At 36.1% G+C, this 24,394-nt stretch overlaps 1 protein-coding gene across 1 annotated transcript in view; it reads left to right on the top strand.

Moving 5' to 3' along the window:
- The window catches only part of CNTNAP2 (contactin associated protein 2), a 1,078,336-nt gene that overhangs the window by 311,293 nt on the left and 742,649 nt on the right, over window positions 1–24,394 (top strand). The window contains exon 3 of the mRNA XM_079302400.1: window positions 3,442–3,552. Coding sequence (XP_079158526.1) covers window positions 3,442–3,552 — 111 coding nt within the window. The remainder of the gene's footprint in view (window positions 1–3,441; window positions 3,553–24,394) is intronic.

The raw sequence follows: 24,394 nt of genomic DNA, 5'->3' as shown, positions 1-24,394 counted from the left end.
AGGCCTGATTTTATAAGGACTTTCTTTTATAATTCTTCTACCTGTCTATGACACTGGAAGAACAAAAGGTTTCCAAGGATTTTTTTTCTTTTAAGTCTGTGGTATAACAGTATTTCATATTCTGAAGGAAGCTTAAATAGTGCAGTATATTTAGTGAAACTTTCATACAGGGCTAGAAATATTAGGTTATGTAAGCAGTCTTTTAACTTTTGTTCTGTTGGACCTAAAGTCATGAGTTAGTGATGAGATGCAATAATTTTTAAAGTCTATTAATCTGAAATATAGTCCCCCCCTATAATTCACACACATTTTCCATTTTCCTAAGTGAGCAGGCAAATTGGGAGGTTGGTTTTCTTTAAAAGAATATTTTTTTCCTTACTAGTTAGTATTTCAAAATAGACTTAGGACAAGATTACAGTTCTAAGTAACGATGAAGGCAAATGTACCAACTCAAGGTTTTTCTCAGCCCTCACCACAGTATTGATAATTACAATCAAATTAAGAAATCAGAGGGCTCAGATTAAATACTTCAGGAGCACATGTACATCACATGAAGCATATTCACGACTGACTGTCTGTAAAGTTGTGACCTAGGTGGTAAAAAGAAGGATGCCTCAAGTGGAATTGCATTTTTTAAAGTTTTTACTAAGTCAAGCTTCTCTGTTTTATTCTTTTAAATCCAAGAGTATGGGTTAGTGAAACAGATATAAGGCAGATCATTAATGATTTATAAACTAGTATTCATTCCAAATAGATTTTCCACATTTACTTCTGTGCATCTTCAGTAGTTGCACAAATATAACAGCTGTCAAATTAAAAGGAGGGGATTTTCTCAATAGCTACTGGAACCAGTGAAAGATGCGAAGTTCTGATGAGCTTCTGTTGTTGGGAGAGGTTTTTTTCATCTGTCATGTCTTTTCTGAGCTCAGTGTCAAAAATCTATGCTTATTTCTGTTGCAGAAATGAAGAGTTTGATCACATTTTTAAAATAACTTTTAAAACATTTATTTGTGTTTTAAGATAGATCTTTTATTTCACAAAATTTTAGGCTATAGTAAGCAGTAGCCTCCCATTATATTGGCAATAAATCAAATTGCATAAGCTGAACACATTTTTTGCAACTAAATTTTTATAATCCCAGTATTTTTCCAAGAAGATGCAGGTTTTTCCTCCCACTCCAGTTTGAAGCTATGGGTGGGAGAAAATCGTATAAATGTAACAATTTACTTTACAAAATATATTTTAAAACCCTCAGGAAACAGAACAAAGATACATGTTCAATCTTAGCTTTCATTACTCATGTGGTTTTTTTTTTCCTTAAGGATAAATATCACGTAATATAAGCATATGAAAATTATTTAAAGAAATTTTGTTATGTATTTTTTAAAAATCCTGATTGTGTGTTGCTCTGTTTTTAAATGTTTCATTCCATTTTTACCTAGACAACGGGATTAATGGCAAATGCCTTCAAGTCTCTAGCTAGGTAATGCTAAAAATGAAGTGGCAGCACAAGCAGTTTGCAAGTTGCAAAGTTATTTTGATCTACAGAAAATAAACTAATAGATAAAGAAATGCTTCAGAAAGACTTTGTCACGTAGTTCTCCATTTATATTATTATGGCACTTAGGACAAAAATTGGCAATTATGGCAGTCTGCTGCTCACTTCTATTCTTAGCTCCAACCTTGTAACTCTCTGACTGAAATGAAAGCAGCCTGGTACCCAGGATCTGACAGCACAGCCCTTTCCTCTGTGCCATATCCCTGCTCCCAGGCAGAGGTGTGAGCAGCCCCAGTGTGCTGCTGAGGAAGTGTGGTGTGAGCTGCAGGCTGCTGACCAAATGTGCTGCTCTGCTGCAGCCAAAGCAGAGGGAGGAAATCGATCTTTCTGGTTTGTGGTATAAACAATAATGCTTCAAACTATTTATCTTCCCTTGTCAAAATTCCATCATTAAATACTGAGGTAGTGAACTTAAAAGTCATTGGAACTATCCTTTAATTCAGTCCAAAATAGATGCCCTTTACTCTTGCTTGTGTGGACTTTTTCCCCTTAGTGTTTGTGAACTTGGAGATTTGTAAAGGACACTTATTTTCTTTGTTAAATATCAAAATGCTGATTCCTGAATGAATGTTCATTAGTATTTCTGTACTTGGGTTTCTATTCCATGAAAGTAATTTTATTTTTCACTACATGAGACTGCACATTTTAAGAGAATTGCATTGTATGTTATTTGATTCACTCAGAATCCTTTTTTGTCGTCTCCAAAAGTTCTCCAAAATGTAGGATTAATTAGGCCTTCACGTGTGATCCAGTCTGACCAAACTTTTGTTTATGTTTATTAATAGTTTTACCAAAAACTAGGTCTTGTGTCTAAGCATTAAATACAATGCTTATACATATTTAGTGCTATTGTGGACCACCTATGGTGACCTAATGCTTTCTAGATACATAAATTGAGGGTATTTCTGCTTACAGCAGAGACTGTGATGCAGTGCATATGTTCATGAAAGATGGGATAGGCTTACTGGTGTAGGCTAAGGCTTTTTTAGTTTTACCTGTGATGTAAATTAATAATTTAAGCTGCACATTTCTCCCATCTGGTACAAACCTACAAAAATTCCACAAAAAGCTGTACATTAATTAAGTACTTGAAAAATCCTAAGCCAGTTCTCTTAATTCTAATTTATATCATACAAAAGAAGATTCATTTTGCAGGTTTTTCTTCATTAGGAGGGATAAGATTTAGATTTTGGGTTTTTCCCATTTTAGATGCTAATACCAAGTTAGTCTTCTTTATAACGGGGCAAAATGGAAGTGAAGTACTCGAATTATAGAGATTAGTTAGCATAGTTGTTTTTTTTTTTCAGTGAAACTGTTGTATCTGATAATTCCTAGGCATTCATAAATGTTCCCTAATTAATTTTCCTTTTTTTTTAATATCAGATTTATCAGCACTCGTGATACAGAAATGAAAATGTTGAAATCTGTATCTTATCTACTTCTTAGAAAGCTGTCATGATAATACTTTTTATTAGCACTAGCTTTTTGTGTCACCAAAAACATCCCACATGTATCAGGGTAGGCTTTTTTCTTCCACTGCTGTATCCCTAAAGAGGGTGATGTCTCATGGTTAGATATTACCATTACCTTATTTTGTCAGTGGTTGAAATCTTTATTTTCTCATGTCACTGGGGGGTGGGGGAGGTGGAGGAGGAGGGTCGTGGGTTTTCTTGTGTTTTTTTGAGATGAGCTTTTGTTTGCTTTGTTTGTTTGTGTTTGTAGGAGTTGTTTGTTGAAAAGCTGTGACGTAGCTACATGCATTCCACATGTACAAAAATAACAAGGATGAGTTATCACACATAGGGGGGAAAAAAGGGCACACTGTCACTTAATATGTATGAATAATTAAGTGCATAAAGTGAATCTGTTTTCTTGTGTTTCAGAAAAGTGTGATGAGCCTCTGATCTCAGCATTACCCCATTCCTCCTTCAGCAGTTCATCATCCATGACAAGCAGCTACGTGCCAGGGTATGCCAAGTTAAACAAGCGAGGAGGTAAGGGCATTCTCAGCCTTAATGTTCAATATTTTAAAAAGTGATGAATGATATTTTTAATGTGAAATGGTGTTTTATGTGGAATACTATTGCTTACGCTTCTTTGAACAGACTGTTTCTATGAACTGAATTAATTTCTCTTTCCTTGTGTGGGGCAGTAATTTCTCTCTAGTGACAAGGGGACTTCCAGTAACGTGTAGCAGCATGGGCCACATGCCTGATGTCAATGAACTCATACAGTACAGCTGCATCATTGACATCACATAAAAGGGTATTCCTGTCTTTGTTGGGTAAATGAGCATTTACAAGGTCATGGTTGGAGCAAAAATGAATAGCTTTGATACGATCTGTTGATGTAACTTGTTCCCACCTCAGCAATGACTGCTGTCATTCAGGTTTTTTTCTATCAACACAGAGACTTTGGATTTTGCATATATATCTGTAATGTAATGAGTATCTGTATTATTTCTTTGTTCAGATATAAAAAAGCTGCCTCAGATTTAGTGGCTGGAAGAATAGGTGCATAAATTTGATGGCCTACCTGGTTTAATGATAATGGGGCACCATCCCCTGTCCACAAACAGGGTGAGTAGTGCTGGTAGCAGTGCCAGCTCTCTGGAGGTCAGCATGGAGGAAGGGGTGAATATTGTAATCCAATACCAGAGGTACAAGGAAGGTCTTACCTATTCCCTACTGCCCCTATCCTATTGGCAGAGAGCCAAACTATCCCCTCCCTGACCCTTTCCTAGAAAAAGCCAAGACCTGAGGTCCTCTTTCTCTTTTGCCCTGGGACCACCATGAAATAAAGAAAGGCAAGGAGCCTCTTTTGAACCTCGTGCTTATCTCCATGCTAAGCCTAGCTCCTTCTTATGGATACATAGGAAGAAGTTACAGTTTGTAGAAGGTGAGCTGGTCTCATGTGAAGCCAGGAAGGATAATCTGCAAATTGGGGAGAATATGGGGTGAGTCAAGGCATGGATACTCCTATGGTGTCGCTCAGGTAGTACCTGGAAGCTGAAATGGGACCCCCAGGCTCACTGGCTGGGTGAGTGGGTTTCCACTGCATGATGCAATTATGGCCTGTTGGTGCCCTCAGAGCCCTGGCACTGATCTTGGTTTAATGGTCTGCAACTTCTCTGTATATTTGTGCTTTACATGAGTAGAATTATTGTTCTTTGATCTCTTTACTTCTTTCTTTATTTTTTTATTATTTTTTCTTTTTTCTCTAAAATCAACTTCAGCCAGGCCCTGGAGTTGCTTTCTTTTAGTGACTAGTAATTGAAATAGTGAGTTACGTAAAGTCCACCTTCCTCTGATGTCAACCTGTGCCTGTACATTTAATACCTCTGCTATCACCCCAAGATTGTGGTCCTTTACCCTACATTTTAATACAGAGACAGTTTATTCTCTGTGGAATAGGCATGATAGGTACAGAAATATAATAAAATTCTTATACTGGTAGACCCTAGCCCATGCAATCACAGGGCTAATTTAAATGTAAAACAGATTAGGTTATGTTACTGGTTGTTAAAGAATTGCTATTGCAACTAAGTGAGCTTAAAAGAAGCCAAAGACTAGCTTAGAGAAAATATAACTGATGAGCACTAGTGCTACAGGCCTGCAGATCTGATGCAAAGCCTGTGGCCAGACAGGAGCATTGGCAATTCCTTTGGGTTTGGGGCTGCAGACTAGCAGATAACGTGGCTTGTTGCTTCTGAATGAAAATAGATGTTCTGTGCTGGTTGCAGACTTTTATTTCAGTGCTCCATGTACTTTGTTACATGCCCCTTGTAGTTCCCAGAGTTTTTGTTGCAGTGTGTTGGAATGTGTGCTTTGGTACACAGGTCCCTTCAGCTGTGTCTTGAAATGTTCATTAGATGAAAGGAGTGGTGCTTCAGCCCTAAAACACTGCTCATTGTTTAGGTTGAATTCTGTTGTATGACTAGAGTTATGTCCATTTCTGTTTTATTCCCTGTTCTGCGTTTAAAAAGATCACCAGAACCACTTTAATAAAATACAATCTAGCATCAGCTTGGTTTCTTTAAGACGAGTATTTCTCCTTTTAGTTTATAAGACTATTAATTCTGTTCTAAATGAAAGGCAGATTTACATTTGGAATTTAATTTTTCTCTTTTAATTATATCCACCCTTCCCTTTCTTATCCTTATAATCTCTACAGTGTAGTTTCTTTTAATGATATTTCTTTATCAATATGGATCAGTGTTGTCATTAATCAAACACTGGCTTTATTTCCTCATTGGGAATTTAGTTGCACCCCTTTGTTAAATAGCAGTTTCATCTCTTTGTTTAAATAGCAACTTTGCTAGATTGTTGTTTTTCATCTCTTAGTACCTATGCAGCACAGCACAAATACCTTTCAAAACTGAGGTTCTATGTACGTGGATAAATATAATTTTCCTAATCCTAGTGGCAGTAAAAGTACTGCAGAACTCAGGAGTGTGTTTAACACAGGAACTTGTCTCTCTGTGTTTATGCTGCTGTTTCTGTAAGTGATGGAAAATACCACAGTTTTAATACTGAGCTATTTTACAACTTCATGGAATTACTGATATTGCTAATCAAACCAGTAATAAGTGAATCCATTTTTTTTTTCTCTCCAAGGAGTCCTTATCAGCTAATAGATTCCCAAATCAAATGTGCTATTTAAACCACACTGTGCTCAAGTCATTAAATGGAAAAACTCCCCCTCCTCTAGCCCCAGACCCTTTAAATTAAAGAATTGCACATTTGAAAATTCTACTCTCCAACCCAATTATTTTCCTTTCCTGTTTTCATGGCACTTCACTCTAGACTGGCAAAACACTTTATTTGAATAGATAGTATATTTTATTCCATTGACTAAGACACTGTTTCACTGGAAAGCCACATCATATTATTTAGAAGGTTGAAGTTGTCACTACAGTTGTTCAGTTTCCTGCTATAAATGTTGTAATTGGAAGGATGCACACCCAAAAGAATTTAATATTTTCAGCATTTTTAAGAGGCTTTGAAAGGAGAAACATCCATTAATTTACTCTCATGTTTGATAACACTTCCTTTACACTATAACTAGTGATTTAAGTAAATAGAATTAAATTTCTGTGGAATGGCAGTGATCTGGTATATGTAGATGAATATGTAGAGTGGGTTTCTGTGTCAGTTTGTGAAAATATTTTTCATTTTCCACATCTGTCTACATAGACCCCTGTAAGCATTCAACAACTTATGAGTTAGTATTAATACTTATTTCAAAGGAAGTGAATATTTGATGGATAGAAATTTGATTAGAAATGTTAACCTCCCCAAATCAATTTACTTGGTTGTCCTTCTGCATTGCCCCTTGTTCCTGTTTGCAACCTTATTTCTGCTTAAACTAAGAGAAGTGGCCTGGAGGGTTATTGATGCAGGGTGAAAAAGGTTAAAAATTTCACTTTTCTCTGGTGTGAGAATTTTCATTGTAGGAAAAATTGCTGATTGTAGAAAAAATATTTAGTGGTTACCTACAGATCTGTCAGTGTCTTGCAAATTCATACCAATAATATTAAAATTTCTATATTTCCACAATTTCCATATCAGTGAGTAAGAATCTTTGATTCATATGATCATTACAACTGTGAGTCTCTACTTCCTTTATCACAAAGAGCCAAAAATTTGGGCATACAATGCAAGTCTGCATTTTATACCAGCTCTGCCATTCATGGACCCCAAAAGCCTCTCTCATGTGTACTCTCCTTCTTGTGTCTTCTTGGGCACTTTTAATCATAGCAGCTGATAAAAGCAACCAAAAATCTTTGATTTTATTATCATAGAAAGAAGTAGGGAACAAGAAGACTCCAGAAAATGTAGACAAATTTGTTGTTTAAGTGCTGCTATCCCCATCAGGCCAGCAAAGAAAAGGGGGGGAGGATCCTTTGACATTCAGCTGTGACAAAACTTCTGTGGAGAGGGAAGGATGCATTGAATTTGGCAGTGAATGTAGGTTGGCAAAGGTGGTGTGGTGACTCCTCTGTTATGTTAAAGGCTTATAAGCAAAGACTTGTACTTAGAAATTTAAACAGTACTGAATTAGCAACTGTTCAGACAAAGCTGGATGTAGTCAGTTTCTATCCTTTTGGTAGTAAGGTAATATTTAATTTTAAACAACTGTGTCTTAATACTTTGCCATATCATAGTGTTCAGCGTATTTTTCATTTTAATTTTAAAGTTATTTTTTGTCCTGTTTGGTGCTAGCATAACAAAGGTACAGATTATTTTTGAAATGTCTGTAACTTATGTGAGGGAAAAAAGCACCACATAAAGAAGAGAAATGTTAATGGATTTTCATTTTTTGTGTCTGTCATTATCACTTTTATCTATGTATACGCAAAAATTGTGAAATCTTTCCATGCTATAAAATCCTAAAACCTTTTGCTTTGGATGGGCTTCTTAAGTAAAATATTTTTCAGCTTTCTGTCAATTATTAGCTAAGATTCTCCTCCTGTGTAAACGATACAATTCAAAGTATATTAAATGATGACATTTAATATATATATATTGGAGAATATGATGATGCATTATCTTTGAAAACAAATAATTTTCCTTTCTAAAATGACTGATACTGGAGTCAACACAATTAGCACATAAATATAAGTCATTGAGTCATTGAAAGATCAAATTTTAACTGAAATCCAGTCAGTAGAGTATCTAAAAAATTACAGTTCCTTCCATTTTTGTGATACCTCTTTTCCCACAGAAGTCTGTATTGCTGCCACCTTAGTAGCTAAAGTGGCATCAGAGAAAAGGAGAGCTTTCAATAAGTTCATTCTGCAGCTTTTTAGAATCTATCCTCAGTAACTTTCTCATATGTGATGTCAAGGTGATAAGGTCTAACATCTTATGACCTGCCATCAACAGGATCAATGGACTGCATCACATCATGAGAAGGATTCTCAGCACACGTTTGACATAATGCATTATCAATCTCCTTTTCATGGTCCCCAAGCTATTAGACCCTATACTTCTCACTGGTATGAGAATTAATGCTGCCTGTCATCCATCTCATACCATTTTAATTTAGGGAAGAAATTCTACATTATTTCAACATAATGTAATGTTATATAATATAATTGGAAGCTGCTTGAAACTGAGTAGAGTCTCAGAACTTCAGAAGTAATCCCAGTAGACAGTGAAAATATGAAGGTCATAATGAATTTTTGGAGATGTGGAAATTATCGTTTGCACAATGGAATAAAAAGAGGAAACTTGGCACCCAGGGGTTCTCTTTTAAGTCCAGTATTAGCAGGGAATCTGATGGTACCAATGAAATTGATATCATAATATGAAAGGAAGTTTCTGTAGAGCAGCTGATGTTCAAAAATCAGACTTACTAACACCATGGTGTAACTTGTATCTAGGCTTTCACGTTACCTTTTAATCAGTGTGCTGACCTTGGCCTGTTATCAGAGTTATTAATGTGACTATAAAAGAAGCATCAAAAATTTTAAGTGTTGGCATAGGTGTAATTGTCACAGGGTTTTTCTTCTCAGTGGAATTTTAAATTCTGCCTTCTGTGTGGAAGATGCATGAATTTATCTATAATGGGATATGATTCTTTTATTTCCCAGACATTTCCAGTAAGTCAATCAGATATATGGCAATAATTCTACTAAAAAATGTGAAGATGTTTGTTAGGTCCTTGCCTTTGAAGGATTCTAGGGACACCTAGCCTAGAACCTTTTTACTTTTACTTTTAAAATCTCCAATAATATAATAAATATCACTACTTCTCCATTTGCCTATTACTATCGTATAATGGAATATAGGAATGATTTTGTGTAGTTTTCCTTTCAGCAAAGTGACTGTGGAAAGGGTAGTTATCATCAGCCTGGGTTGTATGAGCAGTCTGGGCTTGTACCTTCACAGGAATAGCCAGGAATTTAGTTTGGGTATGCATCTTAAAGTAAGGAGGTTGCTCTGAACTAACATTTGTCCAAGTGAACTGTATGGAGTTAGCACGCACACTGTGGTTCATCACCTTAAATACTTCAGTCTCGTTGTGTTGACAAGGACATCTTTGAGCTGACTAAGAATAACTTGTACAACACAACTTGTATTTTGATTAAAACCCTCTTAGGAAAAAGGTTACGGAGTTCACTATCCGGGTTACAGTATATATTGTCTTTTGTAAGTAAACAAGATCCTGACAGTAGTGTACAGAGTAGCATAAAAGAACTGTTAAAATCATGAGAGTAGTATCATCCACTTAGCTTTTGTATGTCTGTAAGAGAGCTCTTGCTGAGCTAAATCACTAAAATACGGTTGCCTTTTAAAAAGTAAATAGAATGCAGTTCTCTTTCTGTAAATATGTGCTTTAGATAAACACAAGTTTTACAGTCCACTTCAGTATGTTTGCTGAAACCATCTCATGAACAGTGTAGATCAAACTAGGTTTTCAGAAGTCAGGACAAATGGATAGCCCTTATTTATTAAAAATTTATTTATCCACTTAAATCTATTTTAAAATGTGGAAACTTACTTATGGTTGAAAAAGATAAGCCTCTATTGGTTCACTTATTAATAGACCCCAAAAAAACATATTTGTGTGTGACACAGCATTATTTGTGTTGCCCACAGTATAAACAGTATTTCTGGAATGCTTTAGAGAGAATGCCAGCAACTGATGTTTTGTGTTGGGGGAGTTATCTGTGTTCTTTGAGGACTTTTTTTTGTTTTTTAATTTTTTTATTCATTTCAAGATATGGTTCCTTTAGGACCTCTGTTACCTGTGAGAGTAAATGAAAACCTTTACATTTTATTAGTAATGTCCTTTTGATATTACTCATAATAATTTTTTTTGTGTAGCACTAACTTCAGTCTCTAGATTTGTTTTTGTTTTAAAATTCATAAAGAACATGGGTTCAGCTCCTTTTTTGCATAAAAAAAAAAAGGTGTGAAAATTTTTTGTCTTTATCTGCCTCACATCCTACCAAATAATCAGGATTTTTAATTCTTCACCTTCAAAATCAATAGTTATGCACCCCATTTTGGTTTGTAATGTAACCCACAGCCCGCCTCAGATCCGTAAACACTTATATCCCCCTCTTTAGAAGGCAAATGTGATTGCCACTTGGTTAGCCTCAGAATTTGTTTTCTGTGCTTTAATGATCTGGCCTAATGAAATATTTTTCATAAATACCTATTACTTGTAGAAGGAGTGCTTAAAAAGACAAAATATTTGCAGTAGCTTATTCCTCTGAAAAAAACAAACATTCATTGCAAGAGGATAGTTAATTTTGTGAAGGTGAAGGAAAAAGAAACATTATGATGATGTTTTCTTTCTTCATGAAAAGGAAAGGAAAGTGCTAGAGTGTATCCAGGACAGCACTGAAAAAATAAGTTTAGAAAGGAAAGATGTCGCCCTTTTAATTCAAAAAACAATCCAAGAAACAAAGCCTGTAGAGAGTGAAGCTCAAGTAATTGCATTAAAAAGCATTGTTAGCTTATGTTAATTTACCATAGCTTGATGAATACAGAAAGCATGACCATTTTTTTCCAGCTCAGAAGTAATTTGTTAATTAAAGTTTTCAGAATACCTAATTGGCTTATTTCATACATGTATAGATGGAGAGGAGGGAAAAAAAAAACCAGTGAGATCCTTCAACTTTATAAATTTTTTTTTCTTACACCAATCATTTGAGGAGGAAGCAGTTCTGAGCTTAGCTAGAGACATGAGGTAAATGGGCAGCTTTCTCAGGCAAAAGGTGATGCCTGGAAAGGCTGACCTGGAATAGAGGCTAGACAGAGAAAAATTAATTAATAGGTATTTATTGAAAGCTTACACCTTAAGAATTGCAGGAGCCCAGCTGGGGCTTCACCCAAGTCAAATCCAAGATGGATCTTGGTCATGAGTTTTACACTTTTCTAAGTTTTGATTCCTCCACATATTGGGGTCAATGATCCAAGCACAGCCCCAGGCTATGAAGTAACAACCTCCTGGGTTGCCCCCTTTCCCTCGCCATTGTTTACACGTTTTGGGTACCGGTTGTTCTTTATTCTCTAGCTAGAAAGGGATTGTTTTGTCTGCCTACCCTGGGAAGGGTAGGTAACACCTAAGGTGAAAATTCAGAATTATATACCAAGCAGCAGGGAATCTGAAAAATATAAAAGCTAAAACCCAAGGCACCTCAGTGATGGGGACACCCTGAGCAGCTGAGCTTTCTTCATACAAAATTCAGCTTAGTTGATTAATTGTTTCTCATGCCAACAGGCAGCTGAGTTTGGCAGGAAGGTAGCTGTGCTGGTGGCAGAAAGGAGACAATCCCACAGAGAGCCAGACTGGATCCATATATCACAGATATACTTTTCCCATATCTTTAGGGCACCAGTGCAGTTCTGGCTGCTTTTCCCTAGAGTAGTCAAATTCTGCACTTTCAACTACTTTGAGAGTTTAATTTGATAGTTTCTCGAACAGCATTGGGACATTAAGTAAATAGTTAAGACATCTCTTTTGATATTCTTACTGGCTTCATCTTGAAAACGCAGACCTGATTAGCTCTCCTGCTCTGCTCAGAATACTGCCATGGTTTAAGCCAAGTTGGAAATTAAACCTGGAAAAGAGGTTTTGGGGAGACTTTATAGCAACCTTCTAGTACCTGAAGGGAGCCTACAAGAAATGCAGAGAGGGGCCTTTTACAAGAGCATGCAAGGACAGAACAAAGAGGAAATGTTGCTAACTGAAAGAAAGTATATAGAAAGAAAGTTATTGCATACTAAGAAAAGATTATTTACTGTGAAGGTGGTGAGGGAGTGGAACAGGTTGCCTAGAGAAATTGCAAATGCTCCATCCCTAGAAATGTGTAAGGCCAGGCTGGATGGAGCACTAAGCAGCAAAAGGTGTCCCTGCACATGACAGGAAGCTTGGAAACTCTATATGATCTTTAAGGTCCCTTCCAATTAAAACTATTCTATGATTCTATTTAAAAAACTGGCATGCTACAATTAAATTGTTGACTTAATATAAATGAAGACTTGGCTGAAAAATGCACAGCAATGACATGTTAGAGTTCAACTAAATGCCCCTTGAAACCAGTGCCTCACAAGGAACTTGTCTACACTACAGTTGGCACACCAAACAAGCAAGTTGGAAAGCTTCACATTCCTCAGATACTGGGTCTTTATTTGCACAAAACAGTGGGAACATGCAGAATTCTTAAAAAAAACAAAAAAAAACCCCAAAAAAAACCCCCAACAACTCAATATAGGAAAACCTGGCCAACCTCTTTTGACAGGTCTGGTATACTTAAAAGCAGCAAAGACTGGGAGTATAGATATCCTAGGCTTGGCTTTATTTACAGCTACTTCAGACTTATATACAGAGCTGTGTAAGTACAGAGTTCTGGAATTAAGGCAAAGATGTGTGGTGAGTGTACAGAAGATGCACTGTCAGCTTTTCCCAAGGTCAGTGCCTCCTGCCAGATGCTATGAGTGTTTCACCCTCTCCTGCACACAAAGCACAGGTTTTCCTCACACAGATGGGTGTAGTACAACTGATAGATTGCTGCTTTGAGCATTTGAGCCAGAGTATTGCCTTTCCCAAATAAGTCATAAACAAGCATAAATGCTGGTAGAAATGGGAGCTATTTGGCTACCATTATAACCTCCCACTACAGTTACATGCTGAAAGGGAGAAAAGAAATAATGTGATAAAATGAGGCTATTTGTTGCAGGATAGGAGAGTGCAGCTATTATTCATGTTTCAGCTTTCACAATGAGATTATTCACAAGAAAATCAGAGCTACACAGTTAGAGACAGAACATTAATACTAGTTTTTCTGTATGCAAGTTTCTATATAAGTCAAAAAAGTATCTCTGGATCTGGAAGGGTCTGACTTAACATCTAGTTTCATGTCATAGGTGTGCTGGTGGTTTCTCTTTGTTTTCTCTCACTTAGATGAAATTAATTTTTAACACTTTTTGTGTGTAAGACTCAACATTGATAAAAATAGGCCTCATTTGAAGAAGTATATCAACTACAGTGAAGTGGAAAGGGAAGGGATGATTGACAGTTCAGAGGTGTTGTATAGATCTCCCTCAGAGATTTCTGAACAAGAGAAAATACTGGCTTTGAGTGAGAGAGAATAATTTTTCTTTATTAGGTCATCACTGTAGCTGAGATTTGAGAAAACTCCACTAGACCTGCTGTTTATGAACAGAGAAGGCTGGTGGGAGATGTGGTGGTCAGAGGCCATCTGGGGTACAGTGACCATGAAAAAGTAAACTTCACAATATTTGGTGAAGCAAGAAGGGACATCAACAAAACTTCTACACTGGACTTCCAAAGGGCAGACGTTGGCTTATTCAAGAGATTTATTTGGAGAGTACTTTGGGAAACAGATCTTAAAAACAAAGGTGAGCAGGAAGGATGGATATACTTCAAGAAAAAAGTCTTGAAGGTGCAGGAGCAAGCTATTTCTATGGACTGAAAGACAAGTTGACAGGGAAAGACAACTGGCCTGGATGGGTAGGGAGCTTTTGCAAAAGCTCAGGGAAATAAAGAGGGTGTATCACCTTTCGAAAAAGGGGCAGGCAACTCAAGAAGTGTTTAGGATGTTGTTAAGTCATGTAAAAAAAAAATTAGAGAGGTGAAAGATCAGTTAGAACTTAACCTGGCCACTTCTATGAAGAATAATAGAAAATGTTTATATAAATCCATTGATACCAAAAGGAGGGGCAAAGAAAAGTTCTGTTCTGTTGGAACAGGGGGAAAATATGTAGCAGAGATGAAGAAAAGGCTGAGGTACTTAACAGCTTTTTTGCCACAGTTTTCAATAATAAGAGATGCCATCCTCATTCTCACAACTTCTGAACTGGTGAATGGAGATAGAGAACAGAATAATCCCCCTGTAATCCAGGAGGAAGTAGTTGGTAACCTGCTGATCCACTTACAGACTTGCAAGTCAATGGGACCAGATGGGATCCATCATCATGAGGGAGCTGCCACAAGAGCTCACTAAGCCACTCTCCATCATTTATCATGAGTCCTGGCTCACTGGGGAGATGGATGGCTGGACTAGCCAACAGGACACCATCCATAAGGAAGATCTAGGAAGCTGCAGGCCTGTCAGCCTGACCTTGATGCCTGGCAAAGTTATGGAAGAAATCATCTTGAATGCAGGATCTACAGGATGACCTGATCCAGACAGCATGGATTTAGGATGGGCAGGTCCTGCCTGCCCAACTTGATCTCCATTTATGACCTGCTGGTGGGTGTGAAGAGAGCTGTGGATGTTATATACCTGGACTTCAGCAAGGCTTTTGACACTGTCTCCCATGGCAAACTCCTGGAAAATCTGCAGCCCACAGCTTGGGTAGGAGCACTCAGTGCTGGGTTAAGAAATGACTGGATGGCCAAGCCCAGAGGGTTCTGGAGTTCAGCTAAGGACCAAGCAATGCTTGGAAAAAAATATTAGTTGCAATTTATCCCTTTCCTCCTGCTATCTGCACTGGTTTTTTTTCTTCTGAAATTATCAATTTTTTTGGCTCTGATATATAGTTTACATAAGAAACTATTGTTCTATGTTGAACATCTTTGGGAGTTTGTCAGCCAACTAAGAAAATGAATATCAACAATGCACTAATTTCTTTTTAGAGCCTTAAACTTCTCACTGCTTCTTGGACAGATTTTTATTTCTTTTAGGACAGACTTATATTCTTTATCACAAAATTTGTTTGAATGGTCAATTTTCCAAATCACTCAATGTTAGATAAATCATCTCTGCTGTGAATTGTGGTGCTGTATAATGTGATAAGCTATGGGGAAAAAGAATTAAAAGCTAGCTTGCTTGAAATCTGCTTTTTGAAAAGTTGTCTTTTATATGTCTTTTCAGTATTGACTACCATCAAATTTAGTATTCCTGCTGGGCTTTTTAGAAACTCAGTTCCCAGTGTGATAATTTTGCTTTAGTTGAGAAAGTTGCCAGAAATTATTTGATTTTTATAAGGATCAAAGGGTCCTCTGGTATTTAAAATAGGTACTTGATCATAATTACATAATATTTATAGATCAGGAATAAGTTATCTTATAGGAATCCTTGTCTTCCTTGTTTTTGGTAGTACAGACTTGTTGATATGACGATGACTCAGTTTTGAAGGAATAATCAGGTGACATTGGCTAATGTAAAATGATAAGTAAACAAGATTATTACTTAGTGAACCAGGGCAGTGTGCTTCTGCTGAGAAGGAAACCGTGGGTGCTGCATAGCACTGTATTGAGATGACTTCTGCTGATATTCTGCTGAATGTAGAATATACTAGAAACTGGATGTTTCTTTTAATAAACAAGCCAAAAAGTTTAATATATACAGTGGGAGATGAGACTTGGACTGCTTTGCTTTCTTCAGTATCAAGAACTTGTCTGTTTCCTATGGTAGAGAATAAAATCCCCAACAAAAGCAAGTGCTGGAATATTTGGCTCATATAGCAACATTCTCTATAACACATTTTGAATACATTGAGGTGATTGCTTCTTATACATATTAGTTTCCAGGTGGAAATTTTTTTTTTTCCACGGATGGGGAGATGTTCTCTCTTTTATAATTGTGATTAACTAGTTTCTAAATTAGGCTGAAATGGTGCTCAGCTAAGAAGAAAAAGTTGAATGATAAGTTTAAAAAATATCAGGTTTTGAGAGACCAGGAAATCTGTTAATTATGAGATAATTAACATATATGAATGCATGTTATTCCTACCTTATATTTTCCATGTAAATTTTAAAGAAAAATGACTGACACTCTCTCCATTAATGTTAAGAACACAAAGGGATTTCTTTTCTAGACTTGCCTGAAAAATTATGACATTTAGGAGCTAAGTTTTCTACTATACATTTACAAATCTATCTTATTATGAGCAACCTCTAAAAGTTGCTTTAATGAACTTCTAGTTTCTAGGCAAAACCGAATTCTGCATATTATGATAATAAGCACAGTGGTGATGATGCTTTAGCCTTTTCCTTGTCTTGAAACAGCAAATGATGTGTAATTCAGCCAAGGCAGCAACCAACACGTTGCCCAGCAAAGGCTGTTCGGTGAGCCAAAGTTATCTAGAAAGGAGTTTCACACCTGGGAATCAAAGCAGAGATACCAGAAACTGGGTAGTAATTGGCAAAAGTATTTTCAACCATTTCAGTTCTCAGGTTTCCACTAGACTTAAATTAAAGAATTGTATTGAGACCTTCACAAGGAATGTTTTCTCTGCAGCTGGAGCAGAGGCTGGAGCACCTTGCTCCAGGTGGTAATGGGCACCCTTTGAGAAAAAGCTGCTAGTTTACCAGCTCACTAGGTGTGATATGGCAATTTCTGTGCTCTTATCTTGTTCCCTTACAGCTAGTCCCTCCATGAGTCTGGAGTCACAATGACAGGGTTTGCTGGGGAAATCTAAAGGCTTATCCAATTTTATGGATGATTGCAACACTTTCAGCCTCTCAGACTCATCTACAAAGGCAAAGAAGTTTAAAAGAACAGGGGAAGTTGATGGCAAATAAGAAAAAAGACAGGAGCAATCTCAAAAAAAAATTGATTTAACCTATTGGCATAGGTCCAGAGTTTACTGATAAATAAAAGTTGGGATTATGAAGTAAAAAGTGCAAACAAATTCCAACTTTTGCAGAGATAAGGAAACAACACAAAATAATTATTTGATTTGACAAGAGTATTGGGTGTTATCAGAATCATTAAACCATATCATTTCTAGTCACCTGAAAAGAACTGTTCTCTTTTCTCGTCATCGTCTATTCCCTGAAAAGAGGTTTTCTCATTTTAAGGCCTTTGTCAATGGCAAGCTTTCCTTTTACTTGCTTAGAAGGTTGACACATTTTTTAGCTGGTGGGTAACAACAGAAATAGATTATCTCCATAGTCTAACATGCCTCATGAAACACAGCTGAAAGCTTAGCTATAAAAGTGCTTACAATTATTTCAGAGATTTACCATATATCACATTACAAGCAAGTAAATTGAAGGCTGAAATCATGGCTTTTATCATGAAAATTTGCCCTAAGAACTTTAAAGAGGTGTAAATATTACAGCTAAGGAGCAGGTTGCTGCTGATCAGAGTAATAAAAAGCATCGTGAGATTTCAGCTTCCTCTTAAGGTGCTAGAATGTATTGCAGAAAGAAATTTAATTATGTAGTTTATTATCTATAACAATTAAAATTTGGTTGGTTTATTTCCAAAATTTTCAATTAAATATAAGCATATTTTTTTCACCAGAAGCTCATTGTTAGTATTTTGCAGAAAGCCTTTGCCCAGCAGAGGAGGTACTATGAAGTACTCTGCTTTCTCCTTGTGTATCAGACAAATGCTGTTAATTCCATCTTATGATACAGACATCTGCAAAAACCATAATAGTATCCTGAAAGATACTGATGCCATGATTTTAAATATAACATTAATACTGGAAATATTATATAGGCTGCTTTTGCAGATGATTTTAAACTAACAGCACCAGCCAAACAAAATATTTTTGAATGCATTGAATGTGGAGTTTATAAAAGACTTAATTAAAAAAATTATGTCTAGGTTTAGTTTTGATCTTGATCAATAGAAGTAATATTAGTAAGTATTTATAGAGTTTTAAATAATGAGTATATGCAACTTTCTGACAAAGGATATTTAAAATATAATATGATTCCATTTTCTTTTCCACAGAAAGGAAAACTAAAGATTTTAAAGATCAAAAAATTGTGTTTTGGCAAATTCCATAGGAATGAGCTAAACTGTAGACAATTATATGAAATTAGAAAGATGAGAAAAGATAGATTTGTAAATGTATATTAGAAAACTTAGCCCCTAAATTTCATAATTTCCCAGGCAAGTCTAGAACATAAATCCCTTTTGTGCTCTTAATGGAGAGAGTGTCAGTCATTTTTCTTTAGAATTTACATGGAAAGCATAAGGTAGGAATAGCATGCATTCAAATCTGTTCAAACAAGGCTACATTGACATGCAGTGGCTACAGAGCCAATTCAGAAAACTGCTCTCAACAAATTAGGACACACTTAATGTGTAGCACTGTCTGATTCAAATTGAAAGGATATGTTGCACTGTGGATAGTGCTAGTGAAGGAAGATTATGGAAAAAACAGGATCATTTGTGTTTGTTCCTAAAGGGACCCTCTGGCTAGAGAGTTTGTAAATGTCTTTCCTCAATTTTATTAAGCTAATGTACCATGTCTGCATTTGATCTCTTTTTATTCCCAGAGGGATTGTATTGTTCTTTCTAACTATGTTTGCTGGAAAGTATATAATGTACTTCTACAATATAGAGTTGAGCATCTGAGCATCAAACTTTCCTTTGCCAGATAGATAGATAAAATTATAAAATGAAGTTCAATAATTTATCTAAGAATCCTTTTGAAAGAAGAGAGCTCATGCCAAATAAGATGTAAACTCCAAATGATGAAGCTAACCTTTTATAACAATTATCCCCCCTATAAAAAGAAGGACTTTTTAATAAAATTTTTTGGTCTCTGTTGGTGATATGGCACAGTCAATTAAAATCCCTGGAAGTGCCCAGAAATTCAGTTTAATAGCAAAATAAGTTTTGGTTATGGGTGGGGACCTGGAAGGTGTATAAAGATATTTTTACTTTGTAGATATAAAACACAAATTCCCTTTTCTGGATGAGGAGCCCAGGGACTGCAGCTTTCTCTCAAAACTTGTTTCTATGGAAGGGATTCTTTCAGAAGTAAGAAGATTTTAGCAGCCTGTTTGCATTTGATGTTATTTGGCAATTTAACTTCACCAAAAAGGACATCTTTAATCTATTGCAATACTGGTACCTTCTGTGTCACAGCCATTTCCATAACCTCAAATTCCATCAACAGTTATTCAAGGCTAATAAAAACTGACATTACATCATAAAGAGAGAGATCACCAAGAAAAGTTTTAAAAGTTTGTAACATTATAAAGCTGATGGCTGTGGCAAATGCATTGTTAAATTTGTGGCAGTGTGCAGTGATCCCCAGCCTGACTAAAAAAATATGTAGTAAAAATTACTGTGTTTTTGGAATTTTGGAATGTACGTGGAGATTTTGCAGTTGGTTGATTCCTGAGGTTTGTCACTTCAGAAACTCAGCTTTAGTGTTGAAGAAACTTGTCACTGCAGATCTGGCATGATAGAGTGCAATACAATATGTTCTGACTTGCATGTAATCCTTCAGCAGATGAGTGCAGCTCCAGGGATGTTGACATGACACAAGCTACTGGTTTAGATCATTTTCCATGGTGTGTGGCAATGCTGGCCTTAAAATGAATTTGTCAGGCAAAGTTGTACAAAGCAGGGGAAAACTGGTGGCATCTAAACTATTTCAGTTATTGTGGATTCAAGGAATTTTATAATAAGAGCAAGGAATATTTAAATGTTGGCTGTGATCCAAACATGCATTATGCCAGGAGAGATGTAGCTGAGAACTTCAAATCTGTAAGTAAAGATGAGTAGAAACCTTATAACCGGAGGAATGTTGTGTCCAGAATACTTCACATGCTTTGTGATTAAGAATCAAGTCTGATTTTCTTTTTTTTCTTCTGGATCTTTGACGAAGACTATTAAATCACAGTTATCTTAACCTTCAGATATTTGAGCAAGTTTGTAAACTCAGCATTTTATCTTGCATGTTGCTGATCTCATTATCTGGTTCCACAAGATGCACTTGTGTCTCCTCTAAGGTCATTCTGAAGATACTGACACCACTCAATACAATGAGCTGCAGACACAGTATTCAGAATTTTAGACCTTGTAGCAGAATATTAATAAAGATAGAAAAACGGTGTTGCATCTGTTATAGGACAAGCTGAAACAGCTCTTATTTTTGTGACTCTAGTCTTTTTGTACTGATGCAAGCAAGTGACAGCCAAAGGGAGATGACATATTTTCTAGTTCCCATTTCACCAACTTCATTGTGAAATTATTGGTAAATGTTTTGTGATAAACTTTGCTTTTAATATATTGGACTTTTTCTTCTTCAAATCCACAGCATTAATCCATAACTTCCTTTACAAGGCAAGAATTTGAAAGCTGATTTTCTAATTTTCTACTCATTTTGTGCCCATTTCTACTTTTTCTTCCAGAATGAATTTAAGAATTTCACAATATGTTTCTCAGTCTTTGGGGGCTCATGGGGGTTTTTGTGTATTTTTGGGGGTTTTGTGGGGCAATCCTATTACTTTTCAAAAAAACCTATTCAGAAAAAAAAAAAAGGTGGAGATTGTTGACCATAACCACCAGGCAGGAAAATATGAAAATTGGAGAAGTCCACTTCTATGTCAGTAAGATTTCCCAATATCAAGAATTTTAAAGAAATATAATATAAAGTGATACCATGAATAAGTAGAGGTCAATTTCAAATGAAAAAATATTGTATTATCCTGATGTAGGTAATAGCAGCTAGAGCTGATTATGCAATACAAAGAACTTTTTTTCAAAGGCAAAATAAATAAGCAAGTGTGCAAAATCATGATAATTTATTACTGAGTTGTTTTCTAGAGCAGAAATATTACCTAGCTTGGCAAATTTAGCAACAGAATTTCAGGAAAGGTTCAACCCCCTGTAGATTAGAGGTTCTTATTTAAGGAGAATAAGAAAGCTTTTAGGAAGCAGGCTCCTTCTTTTATTATATTAATGATGTGAAATATTTTAGCCTGTGTAAGATTGTCAGATCATACCATATTTCCTTATCTTATTTGTTTTCAAGGCTGAACAAGGCCTGGTCATTCAGTCTCTCCTCTCAGGATGAGTGATCCAGCTCCCTGCCTTTTCAGTCTGGATTTAGAGCAGCACATGAAAATTACAGCCCCCAGCTGAATGGGAAAATGGTGTCTGGGGTTGGAAAACAAAAGCTTTAAAAACAAGAGACATCAGGAGGAGAAAAACAGAGTGAAGACATGTCTCTCAAGTGATGATCACAAATACACACAGACTGGGAAAGTGGAGCTGTCATTGAGACATTGTGTGTCAGGGTCCAAGGAGAAGGTGGTGAGGGGTGACATTTTGGCAGGAATGTATCACAATCCACAAAATTAGGATAAGAAAGTGGGTGCTGTATTCTTTGAACAAATTAAAAAAATCTCCAAATTGAATGCCTTAATACTCATGCAAAACTTTAATCTCTGATATCTGATGGAAGGGCACAGAGGGATGCAGCCAACCCAGTTTTCTGTAGCATGCAATGAATAACTTCATGATGTGTTATACATCTTGATAGATCAAATTAATATATGTTACAGATATAAATGTTTTCACTGGAGTAGCATTTGTGACAAATTTGCTTTGTAAAATCTATGGCAAATAAAACTTTTGTTCTCTAAATGATACTTTGCTTCTACTAATAAGAAAAAAATTAGTAATAAAAAATAAAAGAGAAAAATAGTTGTTGTGACTTCATAAGCATTGGCTAGATCTTGTGACTCTGGTTTTTTGATGCTTAAGTAGTATTTGCAAATCAGAAGCTAAATTAAGGGATAAGATTCTTTTAAACCAACAATTAGTAGCACATATTTTTTCTCTTTCATTCTGTTCAAAAACCTGTATTTAAATCTATATTCTAACCATAATAGATAGAATTATTTTTTTCTCATTTTATCTTCTTAAGCTATGTGGCCTGTTTAAAACATTTTTGTAGCACAATAATCATAGGATTCCATTTTTACAGAAGTAGTGATTTAGCTACTTTTGTGCTTTAGAAGCTCTTGCTGCATACTTATTTTCTGTGCTTCTGCCTTAAGGAAAATCCCTCTGTCTTCAGTAGGAATCATATCCTGCTGAAAACAGAAACTGAATGCAGAGGAACACTATTTATGATGAGTGGCTTTCTGCAATATAAAAGTGAATAAGAAGAGCATGGAAAAGCTGTCATACAGTCGCATGGGTGTTCCTGGACAATTTATCTTGGGCTGCAGTACTGTTTCCTTGTCCAGGCTCAGCAGATGGAAATTTCCTTAAAGACTATGAGTAAGATTTGTTTGCTTCAGCATGCAGGAAAAACCATGAGATTTATTCAAGAAGAGATTGATGTAACTTCTGTAAGGTCAGAGTAGCAAGTTCTATGGGGATGGAGCCCTGGTTGTGCATTTATGGTGAAGTGGGAGAAATTACTAGCTTTAGCAATACAGCATTCCTCATGAAGTTTCAGAATACTGTTTATTTTCTCAGTTGTCTGTGCGAGGCAAATGATGTGTTACAGAGGCTTGTTTACAAAGTAAAGCTATTTTTATCCTCAGTTAGGTCTTGTCTGGGCATTACTTCTGCCAAGTTAGATGATTTCTGTCTTGAATACTCTTTTTGTAGCTGTGGCTGTTTCTCTATCTGCCAACTCCTGCTCTGTACCAACAGAAATTACTTAGATCCAATCTGCAGTCTAGCTGTTTGAGGTGGTGGGATTTTTTTCCCCCCTTTTGTTGGTGGAGTGGTATATTCAGTTAGTCAATGCAAAAGTTACTTTTTCTTCTCTTCAGTGTTGAGTCTTGACTGACAGTGTTGAAAAAAATGCATTCAGAACAAGCAGTTCAATCTGTAGCCTGAAGAGCTCAAAGAGTGTGGAAGCTGCTGAGAGATTAATTTCTGCCTAGGGAGCCATGTCATCCTAAGAGTGTTAGAGTGCTAACAGAGGCAGAGGGAGAAGTGGGGATGATTCAGGACACCTGAAGCTAAATCCCTTTTGGATCCTCCCCCAGACCATGTACGTTGAACAACCTTACTGTAAAGCTAACATTTCCATATTCTCATCCCTTCTGTGGGTTGAAATTTTTTAAAGAAGGGTTGAAGTATGCATTTGGGTCTTTTAATTTATTATTGTGTAATTTTTGAAATGCTCTGCTGAATGAACTTTGAGTTCTCATTAATTTATGCTGAATAAAAATCCTAGCAGAATTTCTTATCCTGATTAGTGTCTAAAAGGTATCAGATTAGCTAATCTCATGAGGGTAAATTAAAATTTGATGCCACTGATAAAGCACTGATACTTTTATTAGTATTATAACTTTTTATGCTGGCTTTTTTTTCACCCCCTCATATGGTCTCATATGATTATAATGATTTTTGTATACAGTGCTATGTTTTGGCTCCAAGGAATATAAACTCATTAGGGAATCCTCATTGTTTATTAGTAGTTTACCACAGACTTCAGGCAAATTGCTGCCCTAAAAAGTTGAATTCTACTGTAATATAGTTCTATCTTGAAATGAGCATATTATTTTGTAAATTAAAATAAAGAAGAAAATTGTTTCTATGATGTTGCTGCAACTCTGCATATGATATCAATAAATGTTTTGCTGTCAGCAAAATAAAAGGCATAATAAGAGCTTTCATCACCAAAATGGATGCAGTACAGAGTAATTTTTAATAATAGAATATATTTTCTTAATGGACAGAAAGGATAAGGATCTGGGTACTGCTTGCAGTAGATGCATTAATAAAAAAAATAATTATCTTTTAACTTTGCTAAAACAGAAAATGCCACACATGCCTTGAATTAGCAGTATATTAGATTTCAAAAGTCATCTCTCAATATTTCACAATTTTGTGCTCCTGCTTCTTGAAAGAAAGAAGAATTAAGTATGTGTAGTAGGACAGATTGAGCAGTAGTGGTAGTTTATAGTCATTAAGCACTGGTGCTGTCAGAGCTCCTGTGATATCTTGGGCAAGGTATGATTTGCAGAATCACTTGGAAACAGTGTCTAATCAATGAGGCAGATAGGGAAGAGTCCTGTCCTTTTCTCAGGATTGGGTCAATACCACCTTGACACAAATAAGAGGATAGTGTATCTCCCTCTAACTGCTAATTTTCTAGGCAATTTGCATACAGAAAAGACTCA

The sequence above is a fragment of the Erithacus rubecula genome (assembly GCF_903797595.1).
Source record: "Erithacus rubecula genome assembly, chromosome: 3".
NCBI classification, from domain to species: Eukaryota; Metazoa; Chordata; class Aves; order Passeriformes; family Muscicapidae; genus Erithacus; species Erithacus rubecula.
This window is presented reverse-complemented; position numbering and strand designations above follow the sequence as displayed.